The following is a 27,326-nucleotide window of genomic DNA, read 5'->3' as shown; positions in this document are numbered from 1 at the left end:
CAAATCACCTATCAAAAGTGTACAGTTGGATGATTGTTAGTACAGTCACAGAATTTTGCAACCATTACCACTATCTAATTTCATAAATATTTCTATCACCTCAAAATAAACCCCATTCCCATTAAGCAATCACCCCCAATTTATCTCCAACTGCCCTAGTTCCTGGCAACCACTAATTTTTCTGTCTCTATGGATTTGTCTGTTCTGGACATTTCATATAAATGGGATCATGCTGTATGCATGACCACATCGTTCTTGACCACAGCTCTGCCAAGCAGCCAACCCGGTTTGGATTGGTTGTGGTTTTAAACTGCAGGCGGTTACGGGTAGCATTCAGCGAGCTTCATTGTCTGCAGAGCGAGGATTTGAGGATTTCTATTTTTATTTTCCCTCATCTTCCCAGTGATGCCCAGGACCTGCGTGGCCTTTTGCACTAATGCCTCAGGGAGCAGATGGCCCATCTCCCAGCTTCATTTCTAGGGCCAGCCCCATGGCTTAGAGCAGACCATCTGCCCTGTGTGGTTTGGGCAGGATGCCCTGGCGTGGCTTTGCTCACACCTTGACTCCCTGGTCACTGTGGCCTGTTACTCCCACAGGAACCTATGGCAGGTCTCTACATGAAGTATTGTCAGTCTCCCCACACTCTCCATACTGAGTTTCATGCCTGTGCTTCCCGCAGTGGCCCACCTTCTGTTCCTCAAAGACACCATGTGCTTTTGCACCTCTGTGCTCTCATATCTGTGTCCCCACCACTTGAGATGCCCTGCCCCCATCTTGCTCCCTGGGCAAACGTATTCTTCAAGACGCCCTTCAAATGTGATGCCCACTGAGGTATGGACAGGGCTCGAAGCCATGGCTCCCTGGGGTTTGGCTGGGCCCCAAGAAGGAGAGAGGCAGAGACTGGCTGAGTGGATCATGCCCAGTTCCTTCTTTCAAACTCACTCTTTCTCCCAGGGTGAGGTGTGAGTGAGGAGCAGGGTGAGAGGCCAAGAGGGTTACCTAGAGTGGGCCCCCCACCTGGAGGCAAGAAGGGTGAAGACCAGGTATCTCCTGCTCCCCAGTACCTGTTGCCTTGTCTGTTATTGGTACTCTAAGCAGCTCCAGCTGTGTCCTCATGGGTGGGTGGGGCCTTCTAGGTGATACCATTGCTGACCTTTGTGGCCGCTGCATCCCCTCAGCCCCCAGTCCCTCCAGCATATTGTGGAATGAGATTCCTGGGCCCATTTCCTGAAGGAAATTTCTGATCTGGTTTTGAAAAGTATATGGTGCTTGATCTGGGACGGTCACTCTGCTGGGCTGATAAACCCCAGAGTGACAGCCACGGCATTTGTAGATTTTACTGATGGGAATGTAGGGTTTAGGCTGAGGGGGCTCATGCGGGCTGCCACTAGGAAGTGAGCACAAATGCTCAGGACGGGGTTTGACGTCTCCTGGATGCTTTTCCTTCTGCCTCACTAGTGTTAATCAGTTGCCTTCTGTCTCACTCTGGTTTTACCTCTAGATCTGATGGGATATTTTTCTAACTTACCTCCCTCCCCTTGCACCCCTGGATTCATCTGTGACTCGGGAATTTGAAAAGCCTGAGCCTTTCTGGACAAGAGTCTGCTGACTGTCTTGTTCACCTGGTGCTTGCCCTTGTCTCTTAGGAGTAACTCTGTGCCTTTCTCATTGATCTTTTCAGCCTTTCCTCTTTAAGATACAAAGATACAAGGAGATACAAAGATACAAAGAAGAAGCTTCTAGCATGGATAGATGAGAGTCACCCTGTTCTCATCATTCTCCCCTATTCCACCCACCACTTCTCATCGCTCTGCATGAGGGATGATGTAAAATCATCAGCCTCCCCCAACATTGAAGGCTCATTTCTCTCCCCAGGGGTCTCTGGCCAAATATTCCTCCACTGAAACTTTCTACAACCTGCTTTAGTAGGAGGCTACATCACTTTCTATAGAGCAGAGATTTTCTGCCTAGTTTTTGTGGTTTTACATTAAGATTTTATTAGGTTTTTATAGGAGTAGCTATAAAACTTATAAGGATCTTTGTTGTCTAGTCTCTTCTCTAGATGATGGATTTGAATGTTGAGAGTCGTCTGCATTCTGGGGAGGGGATTGGGGAAGGAATACGAGTGGCGTCTCCTCCGACCTTTCTTCCCTCTCCAGGCGGAGGCTTCTCCTGTCTTCACCCCCCAGCCCCTCTCCCCAGCCACTCTCATTCCCACCTATAATAAAAAGGCGTTGAGTTTGTCCTTCTGTTTTGGGCTCTGAGCCACAGCAGCACAGGGCCCTTCATCTTTGGCAACATTTTCCTCTCCTTGCCTCTCCTTGGCGGTGACAGACCAGGCAGGCGACAGACCAGGCAGGCAGGCAGTGAGCGTGTGTGTGTCTCCTCGGCTCACAGGGACACGGAGATTGATGACCTGAAGACGCAGCTGTCTCGCATGCAGGAGGACTGGATTGAGGAGGAGTGCCACCGCGTGGAGGCCCAGCTGGCCCTGAAGGAAGCCCGAAAGGAGATCAAGCAGCTCAAGCAGGTCATTGACACTGTCAAGAACAACCTGATTGACAAGGACAAGGGGCTGCAGAAGTACTTCGTGGACATCAACATCCAGAACAAGAAGCTGGAGACTCTGCTGCATAGCATGGAGGTGGCCCAGAACGGCATGGCCAAGGAGGATGGCACCGGGGAGTCAGCCGGCGGGTCCCCTGCCCGCTCCCTCACCCGCAGCTCCACCTACACCAAGCTGAGTGACCCAGCCGTCTGTGGTGACCGCCAGCCGGGCGATCCCTCCAATGGCTCTGCTGAGGATGGGGCAGACAGTGGCTTTGCGGCAGCTGATGACACACTGAGCCGGACGGACGCCCTGGAGGCCAGCAGCCTGCTGTCGTCCGGGGTGGACTGTGGCACCGAGGAGACCTCGCTGCACAGCTCCTTTGGCCTGGGCCCCCGCTTCCCCGCCAGCAACACCTATGAGAAGCTGCTGTGTGGCATGGAGGCTGGCGTGCAGGCCAGCTGCATGCAGGAGCGTGCCATCCAGACAGACTTCGTGCAGTACCAGCCTGACCTTGACACCATCCTGGAGAAAGTGACCCAGGCCCAGGTCTGTGGGACAGACCCTGAGTCAGGGGACGGGTGCCCAGAGCTGGACGCTCACCCTCCGGGGCCCAGAGACCCCAATTCAGCAGTGGTGGTGACGGTGGGTGACGAGCTAGAGGCCCCAGAGCCCATCACCCGTGGACCCACCCCACAGCGGCCTGGTGCCAACCCCAACCCTGGCCAGTCGGTGAGCGTGGTGTGCCCCGTGGAGGAGGAGGAGGAGGCTGCCGCAGCCGAGAAGGAGCCCAAGAGTTACTGGAGCCGCCACTACATCGTGGATCTGCTGGCTGTGGTGGTGCCGGCCGTGCCCACGGTGGCCTGGCTTTGCCGCTCCCAGCGGCGCCACGGCCAGCCCATCTACAACATCAGCTCCCTGCTTCGGGGCTGCTGCACTGTGGCCTTGCACTCCATCCGCAGGATCAGCTGCCGCTCGCTGAGCCAGCCCAGTCCCAGCCCGGCGGGCGGCAGCTCCCAGCTCTGAGGAGGCCCATTCCGGCCGCGGCGCCTGCAGCCTGACCACTGATTGTAGGGATGCCGTCCCCCTCCCTTCTCCCATGGGCATCATCTTATTTATTTAGTTTTGGGTGTGGAACTGTTTCTTTTTTTCAGGATGTTAAAACAGTCTCGTGGCAGGAGCAGGGGTTGGAGAAAGGCATCCCAAAGCTTCGATGGAGAGCAGGGAAGGCAGACCCAAGGCAGGAGGCACACCGGCTGGACAAATCGCAGGGAGGGGAGGGCGCGAGGGCCCTCTGTCCCCCTGGCCCTTCAGACAGTGCTGGCCCTGCTCAGGAAGCCTCTGGCTGTCTTTATCTGGAGAAGCCGGGCTTGAGTTGCCCACAGGCCCTTGCCCTGCACCGTCCTGTCCAGCGCCCTGCTCACTCCATACCTGCTCTTCCAAGCCACCTTGCCCTCAGCCCAGGCTCCTGGGCCAGCACTCTCTCCTCAAATGGAAGCAGCCATGGCCTAAAGTGTAGATCACTGACCCAGGGCTCAGAGCAGAGGCCGGAACCACTGGGCTGGGCCGGCGTTCCAGCCTCCCCAGACTGCTCCCCACCTTGGGACTCAGGAGCTCGGTCAAGGCCACAGGCTGGAGGAGAGACGGGGCTGGGCGCAAGGTGGCGGAGGGCAGTGTGGGTTCTGTGTCTGTCTGTTCATCCCAGGCCTTCCCGTCATCCCTTTCCTCTTGGCACTTCTGGGTGTGTCAATCATTATTCCTGTGAGGCAGCTAAGCCCGGCAAGCTCAGTGCTGGGGTAGGAGGGCCTGCCTGAGTCCCAGCTCCCAGCTGGAGAATCCACCAGCACAAGAAGAGGAGGCAGGGGGCAGAAGCCCAAGGGGGCTCCCTCAGTCTTCCAAGGTGAGGCCGTCTCATCTGCAGGCTGGGAGGCAGGGCTGGACTCAGGAATCCACAGCTTACTGAAAAAGCCAGAGGCCATGACTGCCCCCAGGAACTTGCCCCGAGTTTCTCTGGGGCCCTCGGGCCCAACTTCTGCTTTGCACTATGTTCATTTTGGGGTTGGTTCTCAGCCATCCAAGGGTCTCCAGTGAGATGGCTGCTTGCTGTCCGAGATGAGGGTTCCTAAAGCTTAAACCTATCTGCCTCTGGAGGAGGGTGGGGGACTCTGGCAGGATGAATCGCAGGATGGCGTACTGAAGCCACGATGTTCGTCCAGGCCAAAGCATGGTGTCCTGGGATAGGTTTCCCAGGCAGGGGCATGGCAGAGCCGGCAGGCACCCTGCAGCCTCCCTGCTCCCAGCCCAAGGCCAGTCGGCCTGGGAAGTTCACTGCCCCAACTCCTTTCCCGGGACCATACTGAGTCCCCCAGCCACGCTGCTGACATTCTTATTACCTTTATTATCTTACCAAGTAAACTCACTCCTCTTCCCCCACAGGGGTTACAACCATCTGGTTGTCCCTCCCACTCTTCAGAGGCGAGGCCCCACATCTGGGGGGTTGGAGGGACCCTGTGTCTTACTCGCCCCTCTAGCCTAAGGGCCACTCTGGTTCTCTGCCAAGGTTGCTTGCCCTCACCCCAATGCTCCAACAGCCATTGCCTGACTCATGGGCTCTGCCCTTCTGTTCGGTGCCCTCCACGCGAGGCGGGGCACCTGCATGCACTGGGAGGGGGCAGCTGGACCAGCCCTCAGGGCAGGAGCCCCCCTCTGCCACACGCTTTGTGCCTCCAAAGCTCCCCCCGCCTTGGTCAGGGCCTCAGACCAGCCATCCTTTGTGGAATATGCCCCAACCCAGCCAAACCAAACCCAAATGCCTGAGGCCTGGCTGGGGCTGCCCCCGCAGGACACTGTGGCCATGCCACGGAGGGGGCAGTGGACAAAACCAATCCAAAGCCAAAACAGGACTGGCCGCGGACCCAGCCTCCTGTGCTGCGCACTCATGGAGCTGCGTAGTCTCCTTAGACATAGTCAAAGCTTTGCCAAGAAAAGAAATGTATGAACTATATTTGACAACATAAAATCTCTCTATTTTTCACCACTGGAATTTAGTCAAGCTTCAAGCCCCTCTGCTCCTGTCTGTGTCTTGCGTCTGTGGCCTTCCTGTTGTGTCTTGTGTTTTGGTGGATGTGACAGGGCTGGGGCCACAGTCTACTCTGTCCCTGCTGCTAGAGAAGCCACCTGTGGAGGAGTGGGCTGTGGTTGGGCCTGAGGCCTGTGGAGGAGGTAAGCGTAGCCAGCAGCAGCCCTCTACTCCTATTCTGGCCTGAGACCACCAGTGTGGGTCACGAGGGCCCTGGCCCACAGTGTTGAGGGTCCTCTCTTTCGGGGGTTCTCCTGGGGCCTTTGATGGGCTTTTCTTCTTGTCAGTGGAGGAAGCAGCTCCCCACTCAGCCCTGGGACAGGCCCTGGGACTGTGGCAGCCGGTGGCCCTGGCCCAGCTCTGGAGTGCGTGTGTGTGTGCTCAGATCCCGCATCTATGCAAAGGTGCAGGCTGCCTGTGCGGCTCCAGGCGGTGGAGGTGCAGCAGCTGCTGCTCAGGCGCCATGCCCTGAAGAGGCAGGGTACAGACGGGGCTGGGAGGGCAAAGATGGGGTGGGGCCTCCCCCGAGACAGCTCACCCTCCACAGCGACCCTTTTCCTTCCTGCCTAATCCCGTTGGGCTGCGACCTTTTCCTCCTGCCCTCAGTTTCTGAAACAGAAATCTTTGGGGCCTCCCCTTTCCCCAGCGTCTGGCCAGAGCTGATGAGGTCCTGAGGAACAATGTCCCCAGGAACCACGTTCTGGAGCCTGGTGGCCAGACGTGGCTTCTCCTGAGTTCTAGGGCTCGGGCCAGAGTGGCCCTACTGCCCGGCCAGTCCAGGCTCAGGCAGGAATCGGACGCTGGGGCCCGGGCTCTGCACAGAGAGCTGGGCTTGAGTGGAGTCGATTGTAGATTTCTCCCAAGGGGATCACTTAGCTTCTCACTGACACACCCTTCCCAATTGCCACTAGCACAGGGGTATCTTACAGCACTTTGGGGAGGGGTGGGACAAACGGCAAGGTTCTGGGGCCAAGGCCTACCCAGGGGCCTCTGGCCAGAGAACTCACAACCCCCCTCTGACCTAGGGGTCAATGCAAACAGGTCACAGTGCACTCCCATATTATGCCATCCCTTTGACGAAGAATTCAGGGGATGTGGGAAGTGTGGAGGCGGGGAGGGATCTTGACTCTTGTCTCCTTTGTCCTTTTGTTCAGACAGTTGTACCTGCAGCAGACAACTCTGAATTAAAGCATGAAAACACAGCAAGCCCCTTGGCCTGTTTTCTTTATACCGGGTGGTTTCTCTAAGGGGGGCAGTGGGAGGGTTCACAGCGTCTTCCTCCAGTACAGGGACCACAGCACTCGCACAGGAAAAAGCCAGGCAAGCAGCGATCGCCTCCGACATGCAGGGAAGCAGAGAGCTGTGCGGGGCTGGGGCACCACTGCTCTCTTGGGGTCAGGCTCAGGGTCTGGAACCACCTCCCCCTGCCCCCACATGGCACACCCTGCTGGGCACCACGAGCACATCGCGTTTCACCCTCCCCAACATCCCCTGAAGTGGCTTCTCATGCCCACTTTGCAGAAGCAGAAACAGCCATGGTCACATGGGGGGTGCCCCAAAGCCAGTGCTCCCTCTGCCAGCCCCACTGCCCCACAGTCCTACCCCGTCCCACAGTTCCATCCTGTCCCCAGTTCCAGTCATCCCTGCACCAGGCTGGCAGGCGGCACGTGACAGAGGCAAAGCCAAATCATGGCTCTCAGAGACCACACGGAGAAAAGGCCCTGGTCTCGCCACAGTTTAAGAGAAAACCAGCCCTGGCACGTCAGGGGACCGAGGATTCCAGAATTTTCAATTATCTTTTTATTTTATTTTCAATAGTTTTGGGGGGAATCAATTACCTTTGCGGACGGGTTTTGTTTAAAATCAAATCTTTATTCAAAAGATAGTCAAGGCTGATAACTTATGCTGTCTGTGACAAAGAGCAAGTCAAGGCAAGGAAAAAGCTCTCACAAAGAATGTAGCTCTGTTCTCTCAAATGTGTAACTGTTTTCCTGGTAGAGCAAAATTTCTTGAAAGGGGCCCAGTTGCAACTTTAAGAAGTGTTTAGACGGCCTGCCTCCGTGTTCAGCATTTAAATCAGCACAAGAGAATCGGCTGCCTGTGGGCTCTGCCTGAGCCTCAGCCCAGCCTGGAGTCTGAGACTCCAAGGAGGCCTGTGTGTATAAGCGACGTACCCACGCCATCCCATGGTCACCCTCCTGGACACGCCCCCCTCACGGCAGCTCCCACGTTAAGCAGCAGGCCAGCTGCAACCCATCATCCGAGGGTGTTGCCCTTTGCCGCAGGAGGGCGGGAGGCCCACCCTGCCCGCCCTGCCCTCCAGTGGCTTCAGGCATCTGGAATGGAGTGGTCCATGGTGTGGTGGAGCAGGACTGGAGACAACCTGGATACAGCAACAATGGTGGCCAAGTTGGCAGCTCCTTCTCTCCGCCCTCCAGCAACCTCCACCCCCTTCTGAGCCAGCGCATCCCATGTGGGCCTTCACTCCCAGTTCTAAGACTTTCGAATCACCAGAAGCCACAAGCTACCTTGGAGGGAGGGGAAGGGGAAGGGAGTATGCAGCTGGCGGGGTCTGTGCCCTGTGTCAGTGCTGAGAAAGTGGAGTGGCTGAGCCAGGTGCACCCGGGAGGCAGGGAGGTGAGCGGGATGGCAGAGGAGGGGTGAGGAGGGGTGCAGCCTTACTTTTTGACCATGTGCTCGTAGATCACACTGGGGATGATGGTCAGGGTGACAACGTTCCCAGCTGTGGCCAGAATCTCCATGATCTTTTTGTCCTAGAGAGGAGGCAAGTAAGTGATCACCCTAAGGATTGGGGACCAGGGGCAACTCTACAGGCCCCTCTGTGGAGGAGTCAGCATGGCCACTGCTAGAGGACACACAGATGCCTGACTGCAGGGCAGGGCTGCCTCAGACCCCGAGCCTGTCAGATGAGGGTCCCAGCAGACTCCCAGGTAAGGTCTTGCTTGAGTGAGAACATGGGTCTCCCACATGTGCCAGGCGGTACAAACACTAACACTGTGGCCATAGAAGAACCTCTGGCCCTTACTCAGAGCCTATTGACCTTTACTTTACACATGTATGTAATCTGGTTACATGTTTTCTTGATTGTTCCAAAATAAATGCGAGAAGATGTGCTAGACAGGACTAGCAATGGCCACAGGTGGAAATAAAGACAAATGATCTCAAGAAGTGTGGCTGGCTGGGACAAACTCGGTTCTGAAGAGTCTCATGACCCTATGGATTTCTGAATAACAATTTTCTAAAACATTCCTACTACTGAACATGATCCACTATACAAAAAAAAAGTGCCATAGAGCAAGGAGGTGTCCGTGCAGCCAGCAATAGCTACTATTTATTAAGCACCTACTATGTGCCTGGCACTGTGCTCAGAGCTCTAGGTACACTGTCTTTTTCTTTTTTGGAGACAGGGTCTGTCTCTGTTGCCCAGGCTGGAATGCAGTGGCATGATCATAGTTCACTGCAGCCTTGACCTCCCAGGCTCAAGTAGTCCTCCCACCTCAGCCTCCTGAGTAGCTGGGACTACAGGCGTGCACCACCACGCTTGGCTAATTTTTTAGCTTTTTTGTGGAAAGAGGGTTTCACATTGCCTAGGCTGGTCTCAAACTCCTGGACTTAAGTGATCCTCCTGCTTTGGCCTCCCAAAGCACCGGGATTACAGACGTGAGTCACTGCACCCAGCCCTATGAACACCATCTTACCTTCGGAAGAGGACGCTGAGGCTCAGGTGGGGTAAGCAAGCTGCCCATAGACCTGAGCCCTCCCACCACCCAGCAGTCCCTCCCCGGTGCAACCACCGGCCTACCTTCAGCCCGATGACATTCTGCCCATCCACCTCACACACATAGTGGTTGGTGAGGAGCCCGTTGCGGGCCGCAGAACTCCCTTTGACCAGAGAGACAATCTTCCCCTTCTTGATCACGAAGCCGACATGGCCCATGCTGTCCTTGTGCATGGTGACAGTCCGCTGGAACGGCCTGGCGGAAGAGACAGTGAGCTGACCTGAGGACATGGCCGGGGTCAGACGGAGAGGCTGCCCAGGCCTGGCTACTCACCTGTCCCGAACCACCATGACAATCTTCTCGGGTGATGCCTTCTTCACCACCTGATTGGCTTTGCGCGAGCTCCACCCAGCACAGTCACGCCCATCAATCTGCAGGATCTGGTCCCCAAAGCGCAGCCCCACAAGGGATGCGGGGGTGTTGGCCTGGACCAACTGCACAAAGAGCCCCTGGGGGAGGCAGGGTCCCAGAGTCAGCGTCCCTGGCCCACCCTAGGCACAGATCCCTCTTCCAAGCTGTTGTTTTCCTGATACTCCAGGAGCCTACAGAGTGCCAGGGGCACAGCTCTGCATGGCGGGCACCAAGATTACCCCATTTACTTGGGAGGAAACACTCTAGGCCTCATAGTTACGAAGGAGGTGGGTCAGAATTTCAATCCTGGCCTGAAGCTGCACCCCCCAAACACTCTACTGGACCATTCACAAAGGCATGGGTTTCCCTGGTATCTGCTGTCTACACCGTCTCCTGGAAGCTAGATGCCCTGGGCAGTGAATGGCTGGTGGGGAAGGGAGTCTCCTCCAGTGGAGGGCACTGCGCAACCCAGCACCAGCCTCGCCCAAGTCCCGGGGAGGAGGGACTGGGGGCAAGAGCCTGGCCAGTGGGGTTAGGAGGCGCTCTGCACCTTCCTTACTGCGGACCGGACCTCTGAGCTCTGAGGCCCGGCGGGAAAGGGCGTGCAGCTCGAGCTCCTCTTCCCACCCAGCCCCCGCGCCATACCTGGTCGACTGTCCGCAGCCTCAGCCCGGTCTTGCCGCGCTCGTCCTTGCACAGGTGGATCTCGCGCACCCCGGGCTTGATCTCTGCTCGCCGCACGCCCAGGCTGTACCCGGACACCGGTGCTACCATCTGGCCAGGCGCGGGGCCCGAGACCGCTGTCTGCAGACACCAGGGAGCAGGGGGTCAGCCCGGCCCGTGGGGACCCTGTGCCTCAGGAGACACTGGGGTGGGGGTAAGGATGGGGAAAGGAGGATGGAGCCGTCCCCGGGTCCCACCACATCCCCAGTCCACATTTCTCCCCTAGGGCCGAGAGGAGACGTGGCTCCACGCGGCCACTAGGGGGCGTCAAAGTCCATGCCCCTAAAAAGGCAGGGCAATGGGGAGAGAAGGGGCAAGGATACGGGAAGAGGCCCTTCATTTTCCAAGGGAAATTGGCATCAGGAAAAGACTCCTTTAAACCCCACTTAAAATAGAAAAAGTCACAGTAAACAGTGAGCAACAGGGGATAAAAGGACTGGATTTTTGTCTTGAAAAAAATGTAAAAATATAAAAATTAATGACGCAGAAAAAGGCAAAGAACTTCACTCTCCCAACACTATTAAAGACGGTACTGGAAGATCTAGCCAGCACCGCAGGCAAGAAAAGAGGGGGAGTCACACAGATCAGAAGAGAGGAAATAAAACGGTCCCTATTTTTTTTTTTTTTTTTTTTTTTTTTTGAGACGGAGTCTCGCTCTGTAGCCCAGGCTGGAGTGCAGTGGCCGGATCTCAGCTCACTGCAAGCTCCGCCTCCCGGGTTCACGCCATTCTCCGGCCTCAGCCTCCTGAGTAGCTGGGACTATAGGCGCCCGCCACCTCGCCCGGCTAGTTTTTTGTATTTTTAGTAGAGACGGGGTTTCACCGTGTTAGCCAGGATGGTCTCGATCTCCTGACCTCGTGATCCACCCGTCTCGGCCTCCCAAAGTGCTGGGATTACAGGCTTGAGCCACCGCGCCCGGCCAAAACGGTCCCTATTTATAGGTGTCATGATGGTCTACTAGAAAATCCCAAAGAATCTACAAATAAACTCCTAGATCAAATAAAAGAGTTTAGCAAGGTCCTGGGATACAAAATTAACGTATAAGATTCGATTGTACTTCTGTATACTAACAACGAACACGTGTAAACTGAAATTTTAAATACAACACCAGGCTGGACGTGGTGCCTCATGCCTATAGTCCCAGCACTTTGGGAGGTCGAGGCAGGTGGATCACTTGAGCTCAGGAGTTCAAGACCAGCCTGGGCAACTGATGAAACCTCCTCTCTACTAAAAATACAAAAATCAGCTGGGCTGGTGGCAAACACCTGTAGTCCCTGCTACTCAGGTAGCTGAGGCAGGAGAATTACATGAACCGAGGAGGTGGAGGTTGCAGTGATCCAAGACTGAACCACTGCTCAGTGCAGCCTAGGTGACAGAGCAATACTCCATCTCAAAAAAAAAAAAAAAAAAAAAAAAAAAAAGAAAAAGAAAAACAAAAGAAAAGAAAAGGAAAGGAAAAGAAAAGGAATACAATACAATACCACTTACAATCACTCAAAAAAAAAAAAAAAAAAGAAAAAAAAAAAAAGGCCGAGCTCAGTGGCTCACTCCTATAATCCCAGCATTTTGGGAGACCAAGACCAGAGGATCACTTGAGACCAGGAGTTCAAGACCAGCCTGGGCAACAAAGTAAGACCCCCATCTCTGTTAAAAACAAAAACTCAACAAAACTTAAAAAAAAAAAAAAAAAAGAAATACGTGTAACTCTAACAAAACACATACAGAAAATGTATGCTAAAAACGACAAAATACTGATAAAAGATATCAAAGAAGACCTAAATAAATGTAAGATTCTCTGTATTCGTGGGTTGAAAGAATTAGTGAAGCTGTCAATTGTCGCCAAATTGATACACAGATATGACACCATTTCTATCAAAATCTCTACAAGATGTTTTGCAGATCCAGGCAAGGTTAATCTAAACTTTATATGAAAAGACAAAGGAATTTAGAATAGCTGAAACAATGCTGACAAAAAGAATAGCGAGAGGAATCACTACCAAAGTTCAAGACTTATTATACAGCTACAGTAATCAAGACAGTGTGGTATTGGTGAAGGGACAGACAAGTACCAGTGGAACAAAGTAGATAATCCAGAAATAGCCTCAAATGAGTAAAGTCAACTGCTTTTTGCAAGAGTGCTTTCAACAAATAGTGTTGGCTAGGGCGCAACTGTAATCTTAGCAATTTGGGAGGCCAGTGCGGGGAGATCAGCTGAAGTCAGGAGTTCAAGACCAGCCTTTGGCAACAGGGTGAAACCTCATCTCTACAAAAAATACAAAAATTAGCCAGGTGTGCTGGAAAGTGCCTGTGGTTCCAGATACTCAGGAGGCTGAGATGGGAGGATCGCTTGAGCTCGGGAGGCAGAGGTTGCAGTGAGCCAAGATCATGTCACTGCACTCCAGCCTTGGTGACAGAGTGAGACCCCATCTCAAAACAAACAAACAAACAAACAAAACAACAAAAAAAGCAAATGGTGCAACCATGGCAAAAATATGAACTTTGACTGAAACCTAACTCCTTACAAAAAAATTAACTCAAATTCAATCATAAATTTAAATGCAAAACATAAAACTATAACAATTTTAGAAGAACATGAAGGAGAAAATCTTTCGGACTTAGGGCTTGGTAAATATTTCTTTGCAAAGTACAAACCACAAAAGAAAAAAAAATCAATAAACTGGACCTCATCAAAATTCAGAACTTTTAAGCTACAGACTGAGAGAAAATACAAACCACTTCTCTGACGAAGGACTTTAGAATATATAAAGAACTCCCAAAACACTACAAACAAGCCCCAGCTTGGCCAACATAGCAAGACCTTGTCTCCACAAAAAATAAAAGTAACAATAATAAAAGAAATTAGCTAGGCATGGTAGTGTGCACCTGTGGTCCCAGCTACTCGGGAGGCTGAGGTGGGTGGATCACCTGAACCTGGGAGGTAGAGGCTGCAGTGACCTGTGATTGCACCACTGCACTGCCGCCTAGACAATAGAGTGAGACCCTGTCTTAAAAAACAAGAAGAAAACAAGCCAATTAGAAAATGAGTAAAATATATGAAGAAACATTTTACCAAAAAGAATATACAGATGGTAATAAGCACATGAAAAGATGGTCCACATCATCAGGTGTCAGGGAAATGCAAATTAAGACCATGATGAGCCATCACTATACCTATCATAATGGCTAAAATATAAAATAGTAATAACACCGAATTCTGGTGAAGAGATGAAGAAACTGGAGCACTCACGTGTTGCTCACAGCAAAGTAAAACGGTACAGCCACTCCAGGAAATAGTTTGGCAGTTTCTTTTTGAGACAGAGTCTCCCTCTGTTGCCCAGGCTGGAGTGCAGTGGTGTGATCTTGGCTCACTGCAGCTTCCACCTCTTGGGCTCAAGTACTCCTCCTGCCTTGGCCTCCTGAGTAGCTGGGACTATAGGCACAAGCCACCATACCTGGCTAATTTTTGTATTTTTTGTAGAGACAGAATTTCACCATGCTGCCCAGGTTGGTCTCGAACTTCTGGGCTCAAGTGATCCACCTGTCTCAGCCTCCCAAAGTACTGGGATTACAGGCATGTGCCACCAACCTGGTGGCAGTTTCTTTAAAAAATCTAAACATACATTTGTCATACAGCCTAGCAATTGCACTTTGGGCATTTGTCGTAGAGAAATGAAAATGTATGTCTACAAAAACCTGCATACGAATAACTTTGTTTATAACCACCAAAAACTGGGAACAACTTAATCATTCTTCAACAGATTCAACAAACTGTGGTACATTCGCATCATGGAATACTACTCAGCAGTAAAAAGGAATGAACTATTATTGACACACACAACAGCCTGGATGGATCTAGAGGGTATTGTGCTGAGTGAAAAAAGCCAACCTCAAATGGTCAAGATACTGTACGATTCCACTTATGTAACATTCTGAAATGACAAAACTATAGAGATGGAAAACAGAGGGCTGGCTGCCAGGGCTAGGGAGGGTGGCGAGGGGGCAGGCATGACTATACAGAAGCAGCCTGGAAGGGAGGTGGTTGTGGTGATGAACTAGTTCTGTATGGATTGCGGTGCTGGTTACATGAGTCTACACACTGATGAAATGACACAGAACTAGAGACACTTGTTCCCGCATAAGACTCCTGGTTTTGATAGTGTGCTACAGCTGTGGAAAAGGTAATCGCTGAGGAAACTGGGTGAAGGGTACTAATGACTTCTCTGTACTCACTTTGCATCTTCCTGGGAATCTACTGTTTAACGATAAAAAGTTAAAAGCCATACACAATTTTAAATTATAAAAATATGTTCATCTTATATTTTTATCAAAATTAAAGTTGAAGGCATTTGTGTCCTAATTATAGGAGCAAAGAGTGATGACAGTGGGGCTGCCTACAGTAGGACCTTCTTTGCTTCATGTCTGCCTTTCACAGCACGACCATGAAGGGGGCCATTGTGGAGAAACACCCCAGGGTGCCATCAGTTCTTCTCAGGGTCCCACACGGCCTCATCCTTGTGGATTTTCTCCTGTCAGATCCTCATTTTGGCAGTGGCTTTGTATGCGTCTATGACAGTTCTCCATCGTCATGTCCATCAACTTCATGAAATTCCCCAGCCTTAGCAAGCTTTGCAGTTCGTACTTTCAGTTTCATCGACTCAGGATGAACCTGGCAGGAAGACTGACAGGTGGGATGCAGGGATGCTAGAGCTAACTGGTAAGGGGCTTAGGTGGGGACTGATTCTACAGGTGAATATGTTTTCAGTAGCAAATATTTCTGTGATGGTGTCTTTTGCCCCCAAAGCCATGGAAAGCAGGAATTGAGCCTTGTTTAATTTGGGGACCAGAGCTGGGTGACAATCTCCTGCCCTCTCGGCTCTGCTTATCCATGCAGGCAGCCCTGCTTTTGATGCCCCCGGGTTCACACTGGGTTTAACAGCCTCCCTTCTCATCCAGCTCAGGCCCACGGTCAAACAGCAAGGCCTGGTTCCCCAGCCCCAAGGCTTGTGGGAAGATCTGAAACCATGAAAGCCTACAGTGCTTTTCATGAAGCCTCAAAATGAACGGTGCCATCAAGAAACAGAGCCACCAGAGTGCTGGGGAGATGGGAGGTCTGAGCACAGAGAGAAAGAAGGTCTGTTGAAATGGCAAGACCAAGAAAGAGGGAGGATTGGGAGGTTCTGCGCCCACAGCAGGCAGAAGCCAAATACATACACTGTCACCCTCCGGAATCTGAAGCAGGCTCTGCTGGACTTCTTGGCTGGAGAGGGAAAGACCCATATAATTTTCCAATTCTGCCAAGTTTGGGTACAAAACTGATGAGGAAAGAAGGAAGAATAAATGTGTCATTTGAGGGCATGTGCTTCCGCATACCTGCCTGGCTCCCCTGTGGCTGCTCATTTTTATTAAGCAATGGAGCCTGGAAATGGTGTTTATTTCCAAGACTGCGGGGTATCCCCAGGAACACTCACTGGTGAACGCTCCTCAGAGGGCCCAGGTGCAGGGTGGCACACCGAGTCCTCATGCACCACTTTGCTATTCAACTCCACTAACTTTATTTGACACCCAGAAACCTCTGCATCCCTCACTGAATGGTTCCCACCAGGACTGGCAGGATCCTCATCCCTTCTTATAAGGATTTGTGTCCTTATAAGAACAGACAACAGAGGGTTCATGCATGCGCTCTCATGCTGTAGCTCTCTCGTGTTCGCGTTTTCTTTCTCTCTCTCTCTCAAGCAAGTGCACGGAGGAAAGGCCATGTAAGGACTCAGTCAGAAGGTGGCCATCTGCAAGCCAGGAAGGGAGCCCTCACCAAAACTGAATTGGCCAGAACCTTGATCTTGGGCTTCCAGCCTCCAGAACTGTGGGAATATACATTTCTGCTGTTGAAGTCATCCAGCCTATGGTATTTTGTTATGGAAACCTGAGCTGAATGAGGCAAGTGGGGTTCTGGTCCCTTCTCTCTTTGAACCGCTATCTGCCGTCCACTTCTCCCCCACCTGCTCCCACCCCAGACCAGCCACAATTCCAGCAAGGAAGTCTGACAAGTGTGGTATTTCATTCCTGGGGTCACACAAGATTGGGTCACCAGACGGTGCTGACATGCTGATTTATGGTGACTCGAATCGTTTGTATAAACAGAGGCCCCACAAATGATATCACATTCTCAAGGCAGCCTTGCTGGGGGCACCAGAGAGGCCGCAGCTTTGCTAACTCTCAGCTGGGTTTAGAAGGATAAACAGGTTCACTGGGCAGTCAAGGAGGGAGGGGAATAGCATGGGCACAGGCCCTAGGAGGTGAGGTGACTCAGCCCAGGTCAACCAGGCAGTAAGAGGTCGGTGGCAACTGGGAGCCTGGTCCTCTCCTCCTTCCATGTTGAGTGCTTAACCCTGGAGCCTCCCATACCTTTGGCATTGCCAAGCTTCCCTGATGACCTCTTCCCTGAAAGGACTGGGCACCCAGGAGCCCCCCACTCCAGCTCACCTACCTGGTGGTGGGGAAATGGCTGCCGCCTGGACTGGCAGGGCTGGCATCTTGGGCAAGGCTCTGGCCTGGGCCTGGGGAGGAGCAGGGAGCACTGGTCAGCTGTGGCCAGGACCCCAGGAACCCCAGAGCCTGGAGCTCCATGAGGCCAGGGTCTGGGCGTTAGGTTGTGAGTGGGCCTGGGGTGTGGGGGAAGTGTCCACCAACCCTCAGGGCTGAAGATCATGTAAACATGGCCTCCATGGATGTGTCTTTTCCTGGGAGGAGGTTCTGAGGGACTGTGACCCAACTGATGTCACAACCCGTTTACTGCCTGCAACAGGCAGAACATCAAGACCCATCTCCCAATCAAGTTCTCAGCTGCAAAGTCCAAAATTCTCAAAACCCACTGGAACCACAGAGTGCTGGGATGGAGGAAGAAGGGGGCTTCTGGGGGCTGAGCAGACCAATGCCCATGCCCACGAGCCTTGTTTCCTCTGAAAGCCTGCCTGAGAGCATGGGGCCTGCCCATTCTGGAGAGAGGGAGAGCTGGGCCTGGGCAGGACAGAGTGGGCATGAGAGAGGCATGTGTGCAGCTGCTTGGTCTTTTCCGTTCTTGCTGTAACACCATTGGCATTGCCCCCTGGATGTCTTCTCTGCCCAGCAGGCCCTGCAGTGGAGACCTACATGACCTGAGGCCTAAGGGAATCTCCAGGTGGCCCCAATTCCCAGCACCTTCCAGGATAATCCCCAAGATCCCCTTCAGGGAGTCCAGATGAGTGGAGTCTGGTGACTTACCTGAATGGCCTGGTCCACTTTTAGGTCTTCTAGAGATGGGTACAGGGATGACATGGCTGATTCTTGGAACACCCTGCAGAGTTCAGAGGGTGGGGAAGGATAAGGATGCAGCTGATGCCACCTTGAGAGGAGGCACAGACATCTGCAACAGCAAGTGGGTTGGAACTTAATATTCAAACAGGAAGGCAGCAGGACACTTAGAATCCCTCCCCGAACTCCACCCCTAATCCCCTCTCCATTTTCGAACTCTACTGTATTCCACCCATCTCTAGCCTCACTGTCAACTTTCAATCTTGGCCACAATGAAGTAAGACCAGTAGGAGATTTATAAAGACTCTCACACAAACTGTAGCAGAACTTAGACCCTCAACAGGGCACTGCTCCAGAGGGAGGAGGGAACGGGGAGTGGAGAGGCACCATGAGCACTTATTTACTAAACACCTTATCATTGTCTCCGGGAGAATCAGCAGGACCTCTCAGCAACGTACCCAGAGAAAGTGAAAGGAATGACCTCTCAAGAAATGTTTTATTCCCTTCCTGACGAAACGTGGGGAAGGAGCAGTCTGCCTTTCTGGGTTCCTTCCCTTTACCCACTAACCACTGGCTCTGTCACACTCCCAGGCTTCGCTGAGGCAGTCCACTTCCACTGGAGCCCCTGTCCAACCTCCTTGTCACCCTCGGTTCCTGTGGGACATGCCTTGCCTGGCTCCAGGCACTACGGTCACTGCCCCTACCATCCAGGACCCTGCCCTCCAGGACAGCACTGGGGCAGCCTCCTGCCTGAACTCACCACTTGTCCTGACTGCAGTTCTGAGGGGTCAAGGTGTGTCCTATTCACCCCACTGAACCCACATATGATAGGTACACATGATAAAGGAATGCCTGCTGGTGGCACAGGAAACTGAGGGGCCTGTGCCAGGGTGATGTGACTCCAGGCTTCCCAGGACCAGATCCGCTGGGTACCTCCCTGAGTGACCACAGGTGCGCCGAGGACATCCTCATCCATCACTGCTCCTTCTCCTCCCTCTGCACCTGCTGCCTTGACCCCCGTGTCATCGTTGGCCCCACTCCCACTATCCCTTCTCATCTGTCATCAAATCCCATCTTTCCCACATCCCATGTTGTGCAGGTCCCCATCATCTCCCTGGCCCTCCCCAGGTGCCACGACACCCTCCAAACATGCTGCTGCCTCCCCTCCTGCCCTCCTGCTCCTCTCCAGACAGCAGCCACCAGGCCCTTTGTGTATACACTTGGGATGTCATGCCCTGGCTGAAAGCCCCCCAGTGGCTCCCCTGCCTTGGGAATGTACTTTCCTTAAAGTGGCTCACAGGGCCTTCACGATTCCACCAGAGATTGGAACTGGTGGGCTCAGGGCCAGATGGAAATATATTTTATTTGACCTTGTGGAGTACTGTCAACGTTCAGATTACCAGCTTAAATGCAAGGCTCAAGGTACTAGATTTAATAATCTAATTTCCCACTGCTCCTGAAAAACAGGAAGCTTTGGCAACCCTGGACTGTAGCAGAGTAGCTACAATTGAGTAGCAGCAGACTCCAGGGTGACCCAGTCCACCATCCTCTATTGGCTCTTACACCCAGACCATTGTACTCACTGGCGCCAAGTCCCGATAGGTATTTGTTTGTAACCCTTGTCTACTTCTCCAGCTTCATTTCTTGCCTTATGTCCTTTCAGCTGCTACTTTCAGCTCCAGCCATAATGAGCTACTTTCACATCCTTGAATGTGATTCCCTCCCGTCTCTTTTGCATGTGTTATTCCTTCTATCTGGAATACCCCTCCTCTCCCTGCTCCTTGCTTGGCCAACTCCTAATGATTTTCAAGTCTCAGATCCGCAAGCTCCTCTTACAGGAAGCCTGCTTTCATTTGTTCTCCCCCTAGCCCCTGCGCCATGTCCTACTCCTGTTGAGTATTCACGAGTCCTGTGTTGCCTCTTTACTTGTCTGTCTACCTCCTTAGGAGTTCCAAGATGGCAGGAACAGGGGCTTCTCCTTTGCTGTGAAGCCTCTAACCCCTAGCATGGAGGCTAGCTCAATAATATTGCCAAAAGCAGCGCATTCTACCTGGGCTTCCACCTTTTTCCTTGTAAAGCTCTAGTATCCTAAGAACACCCACCTTCCTGGATGAAACAAAGACCAGAAGTCCCAAATGTGCCTCTCACAGTCCTGTTTTGTTGTTGTTGTTGTTATTATTATTATTATTTTGAGACAGGGTCTCACTCTGTTGCCAAAGCTGGAGTACAGTGGCGCTATCTTGGCTCACTGCAATTTCCAACTCCCGGGCTGAAGCCATCCTCCCACCTCAGCTTCCCAAGTGGCTGGGATATAGGTGCATGCCACCACACCTGGTTAATTTTTGTATTTTTTGTAGAGACAGGGTTTCAGCATGTTGCCCAGGCTGGTCTTGAACTCCTGGGCTCAAGCAATCTGCCCGCCTTGGTCTCCCCAAGTGTCGGGATTACAGGTGTGAGCCACCATGCCCGGCCTTTTGTTTTTAAAATCTGAATTAGTGCCAATATTTAAAAATCTGGAAATACAAAATTCATCACTTCTGACTTGTATTGAAAAAAATATAAACATTTGGCAAGGCAAGAGCTGGAATAGTGCATGGCAACACTCAGCCGGGCTGAGTCACAGCCTACCTCGTAGATGGGGCTGTACGTGCTTTCCTGTTTCCCCAAGTACCCATCAGCCCTTCACTGATTTGTGTTGCCTGCTTGGTTCCTGGAGGCAGCCAGTTCCAGACCCGTGCCCTAGCCTGGCCTTTGGGGTAGAAATGACCGTCCCAACAGGACAGGAATTTCCTAGGAGGAGAGGGAGTCTGGCTCTGACTTCCTTAGACCACCTGGGGGAAGAGACCCCTTTGCTTATGGCCTTCCCCACTGTGTACGCACGCTGAGGTTTTTAATCTTGGGACAGTCCTCAGCAGCTATCATCTGCCAAAACATGACCTGCCACCAGGACCATGCATGAACAGATGTGAAAGTAAGCAGCCACTCCTGCCTGATTTTCCTGACATTTAAGCAGTAGAGCACTTATATTTTTGTCAGCTGTCCCCTGGGAGAGCAGGGAGTCAGAGATCCATTTCCTGGAAATCACTCCCGGGCCAGATCACATAACGCTTTTTCTGTGTCTGAGACCCTTTCACCACTGCCACCTTCTGTGGGTCCATCTCAGTGCTGGGATGCGGGGAAGTGAGAAAACAGGTACAGTCGTTCCTTGGGCTACGTTCCAGGACAATGCCCCTCACCCCCCACCCATCGGATACCAACACCCACAGATGCTTACATCCCTTACATAAAGTGGCATAATATTTGCATATAACTTACGTACATTCTTCTGTATACTTTAAATCATCTCTAGATTACTTACAATACCTAATACAATGTAAATGCTAAGCAAAGTTATACTTTATTTTTATTTGAATTTTTGTTGTATTTTTTTAACTTTTATTTTTAAATACTTTCTGTCTACAGTTGGTTGAATCCATGGATGCAAAACCTGGGATACAGAAGGCATACTGTATCCCCTGCCTTGTAGCAGCTCACAATATAGTGGGGAATGGTTCCCTGATGGCAAACATGCTGTCTTTCATTCAATCATTCAAAACATTTGAGTGTCCACTGTGTGCCAGGAATGCTGGTCGCTCTGCTTTGCACATCATCCTCCTTGGTGTGATGCTCCTTCAAGTCTCAGTTCAGATGCTACTTCTCTGCTTGGCTTTTCCAGGCTGCATCATACCCAGCCGCCTGGCTGGGTCTTCCCATGTATTCCACCCCTGACCTGTACTGCCCCTGTTGCCAAACTATTTATCAAATTAGGTGATTAATATCTGGGTATTTTCTTACACTGGACTTCACTCATAAGGGCAGGAGCTCTGTCCTGTTCACACATGATCCTTCACCACCACGATACTGCCCAGCACACACATGCTAGCAAAAATTATTTGACTGAATAAATCAGTGGTTTTCCAAGGAACGGATTGGAAATTTGTGTGGGCATTTTTGGCTGTCACAAGGCTGAGGGGACAGTCATATTCCTGGGGGGGGGGTGGGGTGGGCAGGGATATGAAATTCCTGTAATGGATGGGACAGTCCATTACAGTCACCATAACAAATGGTCCTGTCCCGCACAACTTTCAGGTATCTTGCCAAACCTTCAAGTAAGCCAAAACTCTGTTATAATTGGTTGTATATACAATCACAATGAACTTTTCCCTAGTTTTAATACACACTAGATTGTCTGGAAATGCATACACTAGGTTGACTGTGGGGAGTTACACTTTGCTCACCATTCTGGAAAATCACTGCCCACCCTCTCACCACGGGTGAGTCACCCGAACAGCATGCCCACGTCTGTGCGCATGAGTAGCTGTCACAGTGACTCCACGCTTCTACATAAATATATTTAGCCTGTGACTCAAGATATCAGATATAAACTGTTCGCAAAATTCAGCTGAATATTGTCTTCTAGTAAATCTAAGCTGACTCCTAAGTCAGGTACAAGCATGATCGGGTGTAAGCCAGCCTCAGCTTTTACAAAGTGAAATGCATATTCTTTTATTAGAAATTACTTTCATTTCCCTGCCTTCTTTATAAAGAAAGGGCATCATATTGATTTTTTTACACGGGGGAACCATCACCTGGGCTGCAGCCTCAGGACGAACCTGTCCCTTCCGTCGGCCTCAATTTCCTGCTTTGGGAAGTAGGAGCCACGAGGCACAAACTCCATCCACTGCGCCACAGGAGAGAGGTCCAACGCAACGGTCCCTAGGACCTGCCTCCACCCCAGCCTCAGTTTCCCATCTGTCACATCGTTCCATGATTCCAAAACGACTACAACTCTCCTCGCAGCCCCAAACCAACCGGAAGCTACATCTTCCGGTTGCTACAGGTTACGGCAGTTGCTATGGGCTACGGCGCCTGCGCAGAAACCCCGTCAAGTGACACAGCAGCTTCTGGAGCGCATGCGTCTCGCCCACCGTGGCCCGCGGTAACTCCCACGATCCCTAGCGGCTGCGGAGTGGAAAATGGCGGCCTCCTTGCCGCTTGGGTTACTACAGTCCACCCAGCCTCGTGCTTTCTTCGGGCGCCCGTAGCTGGCGCCGGCATCCACAAAAATAGATCAGGTAAAGCAGCAGAGTAAGGGATAGGAAGGCTTGGTCGGGCTCCGCGGCCCCTCTTTACCGAATTGGAGGCTGCGCGGGTGAAATAGAGCTTTAAACTCCCCTGGCCTCTGAACACCATCTGTATCCTCCGAAGGAGGAGGACTTATAAGATTCTGTACTTAAGGCAGCCGTGGAAAGGGAGGAGAACCAGGTCGGCCCGCGCGCTCCCAGCTGCTTTTGCTCTCCCTTTGGCTTCGGAAGCGTCAATTCCCAAAGTATTTCCTACCAGTTGTGACGTCATCCTTCCTCCCACCCTTTCTCACCCGTTTCTTGTCTGGCCGTGACTTCTGACCCAGTGTTGTGCAAAAAATGCCCCGCCCCCCCCAACGCAGATTCACCTCGGTTCCCACCCACCAGTGACTGAGTGACTGGGCTTCTGCTGCCTAGGGAAGGGTTCTTGACTTGGCTGGGCAAATCAGTTCCCACAGCAAAATCAGACCGAAAGCCTGTTGTAAGGGGCTCAGGCAGTTGGATCTGGCGTATAGGAGGAAGGCTAGGGCAAGCAGGAGGGTCTCCTGGAGGAAGGAAGGAGACCCTGACTGGGCCGTGTAGGATGGATGTTCAAGTGGGAAGAGAGTGTGCTGTTCCAGGGACAGGGAGGCCCAGGCCTGAGAGTCCAGTTGCCTTGTGGATCCCGTTTACCTCGCAGGTTATCCAAACTGGTCTCATAATTTTCCCCAGCTGTGCCGCGCCTCCACAGCAGTCCCACTAAATCCACCCATGGGCTATGTCAGAAATCTGGGAGTTATCCTCACCTCCCTTTCCCTTCTGAAGCCATACCTAATTCTTGCGCTCAAATTTCTGTGACCTGACTTCTGGTAAGGTTTCTGTTGTTACCACGTCGTTTCTCCACACATCATGAAATTCATTTATTCCAAACTACTTTAGGTTGAGTGCTAAAACTCAGCCTGCTAGTTCATGCCTCCATGCTTTTGCAGGTGCTATTCCCTCTGTCTTAAGTGTCATTCATGCCTTCTCTCTTTTCCTTGTTGTGAACTCTTCTTCCTCCAGTTCAAAGCTTTCCCCCACATGTACCCATGGAGATTAGCAAGCCTCCCTTTTCTAGACTACAGCATTTCTTCTATTTGCCTCTTCATCATTCATTCCACAAGTGTTTATTAATCACCTACTGTGAGCAAGGCCTTCTGCATTTCCTGGGTTGGATTTCTTTTGTGCGTGTTTGTTTGCTCATCTCCCTCACTGGTCAGGAAATGTCACTCATTTGTTAACCCCCAGTGCTGAGCACAGTGCCTGGCACACAACAGGCGTCCCATTACTATTTCTGAAAGGAGTGGAAAAGCAGGCACAGAGAGAAGAGAAAGCCTGATATCCTAAATATACAGTCTTTCTTCCCATGCCTGTCTGTGTTTGCAGGCAATAAGTAAAAAGTCTTTCGAAGAATAACCTGGGCCTGGAAAGGGAGAGAAACCACGACCCTAACGAGTTAGGTTGAAAGGCTGCCTGGCTCCTATAATCTGACAATGGAAGTTTGCTCAGTTCTGTGCTGATGGCTTCCCACAAGTAATTGGCTTCTCTGAAAGGAAAAGAACCCACCTAACCCCTCTCTCCCAGAGGAATTTTCCTCTCCCACAGCCCTTTCCAGATTTCCATCCCTGAGCTTCTGTACTTTTTGATATTATAAGCAATAACAACACCCACAGCAAACCAGTAGTTGGGCTTCGGAGATCAGCAGGGCTGACAAGGGGACCTCAGCCCCCATCTTTGAACTTAGAGTGAGAACACTCTGGAACACTTTGTTCCAAAGAGCTGAAGTGATGAGACTCCCACTTGTTCCTGTGGACAGCTCATCCATCCTTTACGAGACAGTGTGCGGGAGGGAAGCGTGGGTTAGAGTGTCAGAGGAATAGCTCCTGGAAGGCCAAATTAGCCCAGGGATATGGTGAGTCGGAATAGAAGAAGCTGTTGCTAGGCCACCAGCATGTCCCCGCTCCTCCTCTCGGGGCTGCACTGCCTGCTGGAGAAAAGGTGCGACTTCCTCATGAACCCAGGCCCAGGCAGGGCAGGGTTCAGACTGACTGCTTCTGACTTGTGAGAGCACAGCATAGTTAAATTCCTTTTGAATGTCATTTCTTCCTTTGTAATCTGTATAACAATAGTTGCATCACAGTTATCTGGAGACTGAAAGATTTTTAAAAAGAGATAAGGTGTATATGGAAAGCATTTAGCACAGTACCTAGCACATAATAGGCATTCAGTAAAAGTTAACTGTTTATTCATTGTTTCAACACTTACTTATTGAGCACCTACTAAGTCTGAGTACTGTTCTAGGTATCAGCAGTGAAGGAAAGAAGAATTGGTCCCCAAATGTACTTTCTTTGGGGGAGGAGCTGGATAAATAGGCTCTGTGACTTTGTGTGCTATATTAGATGGTGGGAGGCACTGGAGAGAAACAGCAGGATGGAGGGTCATGTCAGGAGGTTCCGAAACCTTGCTGGCGGGGTGGGGTGACATTTGAGGAAAGGCCTAACGGAGTGGGTACAGCCATTGCAGAGGCTCTTAGGTGGGAGTTGGTGTTGCGTTTAGAGAGCATCTAACCAGTGAGAAGCCGGTTGCGCAGAGAGGGAGTAAGGAGGAGTAGTGGAGAGGAGGCTGGAGAAGTGACAGGGGCCAGATCCTGGAGGGCCTGGAGGCCATGGTGAGGACTCTGGCATTTACTGTAGTGAGATGGGAGCCACTGGAGGATTTGGAGCAGCAGAGTGCCAAGGTACAAGGGTTATTTTGACAGGCCTCCTCTGGCTGATGTTTGGAGGATGGGCTACAGGGCAGGAGTGGGAGCAGGAGCCCAGGTGGGAAGTGATGGTGGTGGAATTGTCATGAGCTTGGGCCACTATATGTCGAAGCTGCCTGTCCAGTGCCTGCCCAGCCCATAGCAGGCTCGTTTTCTGCCCCATTTTCTGAGACCCTGCCGAGGAGGGCATGCACTGACTCCTGTGTCCAGTATGTCATTCCATGCTCCTGACTTTGTGGGCTATTTTCAGTCTCCAGATGAAGAAGCCAGTTCTTAGAAAGGTGAAGCCCCTGGCACAGTTCCCCAGCAGGTGTTTCAGTGCTGTAGCAGGAAGGTTTTTGATAGAAACAGCTTCAGGCCAGAGAAGGAGGCCTGGGCTGTGGATTCCTTGGGAGAAATGGGCTTTTTGCCTGCCTGCAGCCTCTGGTTTCAGCTGCAATTGGCCTTTCAAGGAGCAAAGTGTGGGTCTCATCTCCTTGAGCACAGTCATGGGCAGTCAGAAGGCACCGGGGGCCCTCATGATGTCTAGGTGAAGAAAATCACTCAGCCATCAATCAAACCTGGCCCAGGGCTAGGATCAGAAGAAGAAACCCCACTTTCACACTTGACTCCTGGAGTGAAGCACTTCAATATGAAGTTGCCTGGGAAGTCCCAAAAGGGAAGGGGCAGGGAGGGAAGGAGACAGGGTGAGGGCAGGTCTCACTCATCCCAGTCCCAGCCAGGATCAGGTCAAGGCCCCCAGCGCTTACCTGCAGGCCAGGTGCTGCTCCACGACCTTCTCCAGCCACTGCCGCTGCTGAATCTGTTTCCCTCCCTGGAAGATAGCCCTGTCTCAGCTGGCTTCCTGCTCTGGGAAGGGTGGTGCCCATCCCCTGTTCAGCTGACTCACCTTGGACTGGGATGGGCACAGGTGAGGGCTGTGGCTGGGTAAACAAGGCAGGTTGCCAGCCCAGAGGAGGCCTTTGGCCTTAGTCTAGATTTGGAGGTGGGATTAAGGCCCTCACAGCTGCTGTTCAGAAGTTTATGAACCAAGACTTGTTGGCCTTTTCTCAAATAGCTCTACATTTGGGTTGGACACCTAGTCCTGCTGATCGCGGAAAGCAGTTGACTAGAGGGTGGTTTGTGGTAGGTATCTAGGGGTCTAGGCCAGGATATTGAAAAGTGGTCATATCCTGTGACCCAGCATTTCTTCTGGGAATTTGTTACAGTGGAGTCACAGCGCCCATCCATCACTGCTGCTTCTAGTAAGGAAAACGTAGAAATCCCAAATGCCCATTTCTGTGGTCTGCTTAAATAAATCATTATCTGTGGAAGATCACAGAGCTATTAAAGTCATTTAAGGAAGAAGGTATGAGGAAATATTTCTGAGATTCTAGTGAGATGTTGAAAAATCAATATTGTGAATCTCCTCTTGCATTGTTTTCATTTTTTGTAAGGTGGATGTGTGTTGAAAGCAGTCTAAAATGCTGAGGATCTCTGGATGGTGGCGTTGAGGGTGAGATTTTCAGCTTGTACTTTTGTGTGTTCCAGGGTGGTTTTCTGTTTTGTTTGGTTTTTGTTTTTTAAGTTAGCATTTGCTCTGAATGCTCATGACTTTTGTAAGGGGGAAGCAATTAAGTTTGATTATTTTAACGGG

The 27,326-nt window shown here is 51.7% G+C and overlaps 3 protein-coding genes across 10 annotated transcripts in view; 2 read left to right on the top strand and 1 right to left on the bottom strand.

The window, feature by feature from the left end:
• SNPH (syntaphilin) overlaps positions 1-6,829 on the top strand; it is a 42,165-nt gene extending 35,336 nt beyond the window's left edge. For all 6 annotated transcript variants that reach the window (XM_015149322.3, XM_015149321.3, XM_077951386.1 and 3 more), the window contains one exon: positions 2,398-6,829. In XM_015149322.3, the coding sequence (XP_015004808.3) occupies positions 2,398-3,574 (1,177 nt within the window). In that variant the 3' untranslated portion in view covers positions 3,575-6,829. The remainder of the gene's footprint in view (positions 1-2,397) is intronic.
• A 649-nt stretch (positions 6,830-7,478) lies between these two features.
• On the bottom strand, positions 7,479-26,583 carry SDCBP2 (syndecan binding protein 2). 2 transcript variants are annotated; one of them, XM_001112943.5, is made up of 9 exons: positions 26,440-26,583; positions 17,759-17,831; positions 16,986-17,055; positions 15,713-15,813; positions 10,424-10,582; positions 9,701-9,876; positions 9,451-9,622; positions 8,310-8,401; positions 7,479-8,010 (listed from the first exon to the last, which is right to left on the bottom strand). In XM_001112943.5, exons 2-9 carry the CDS (start codon positions 17,810-17,812, stop codon positions 7,956-7,958), a joined length of 879 nt encoding a protein of 292 aa, XP_001112943.2. In that variant the 5' UTR covers positions 17,813-17,831; positions 26,440-26,583; the 3' UTR covers positions 7,479-7,955. The 2 variants fall into 2 exon arrangements, with proteins under 2 accessions (XP_001112943.2, XP_077807519.1); XM_077951393.1 differs by having other exon boundaries at positions 17,759-17,900; positions 26,440-26,580.
• Positions 21,187-27,326, top strand: part of LOC144332054 (uncharacterized) — a 55,406-nt gene continuing 49,266 nt past the window's right edge. For both annotated transcript variants that reach the window (XM_077951395.1, XM_077951394.1), the window contains exon 1: positions 21,187-22,902. In XM_077951395.1, the coding sequence (XP_077807521.1) occupies positions 22,683-22,902 (220 nt within the window). In that variant the 5' untranslated portion in view covers positions 21,187-22,682. The remainder of the gene's footprint in view (positions 22,903-27,326) is intronic.

The sequence above is a fragment of the Macaca mulatta genome, chromosome 10, assembly GCF_049350105.2.
Source record: "Macaca mulatta isolate MMU2019108-1 chromosome 10, T2T-MMU8v2.0, whole genome shotgun sequence".
NCBI classification, from domain to species: Eukaryota; Metazoa; Chordata; class Mammalia; order Primates; family Cercopithecidae; genus Macaca; species Macaca mulatta.
This window is presented reverse-complemented; position numbering and strand designations above follow the sequence as displayed.

Coding starts and splice junctions, on each gene's coding strand:
- SDCBP2 (XM_001112943.5), bottom strand. CDS start 17,812: ATGTCATCCCTGTACCCATCTCTAGAAGACCTAAAAGTGGACCAGGCC. Junction 9,623..9,700: donor GTCATGGTGGTTCGGGACAG/GTGAGTAGCCAG, acceptor CTCTTCCGCCAG/GCCGTTCCAGCGGACTGTCA. Junction 8,011..8,309: donor TACGAGCACATGGTCAAAAA/GTAAGGCTGCAC, acceptor TGCTGTATCCAG/GTTGTCTCCAGTCCTGCTCC.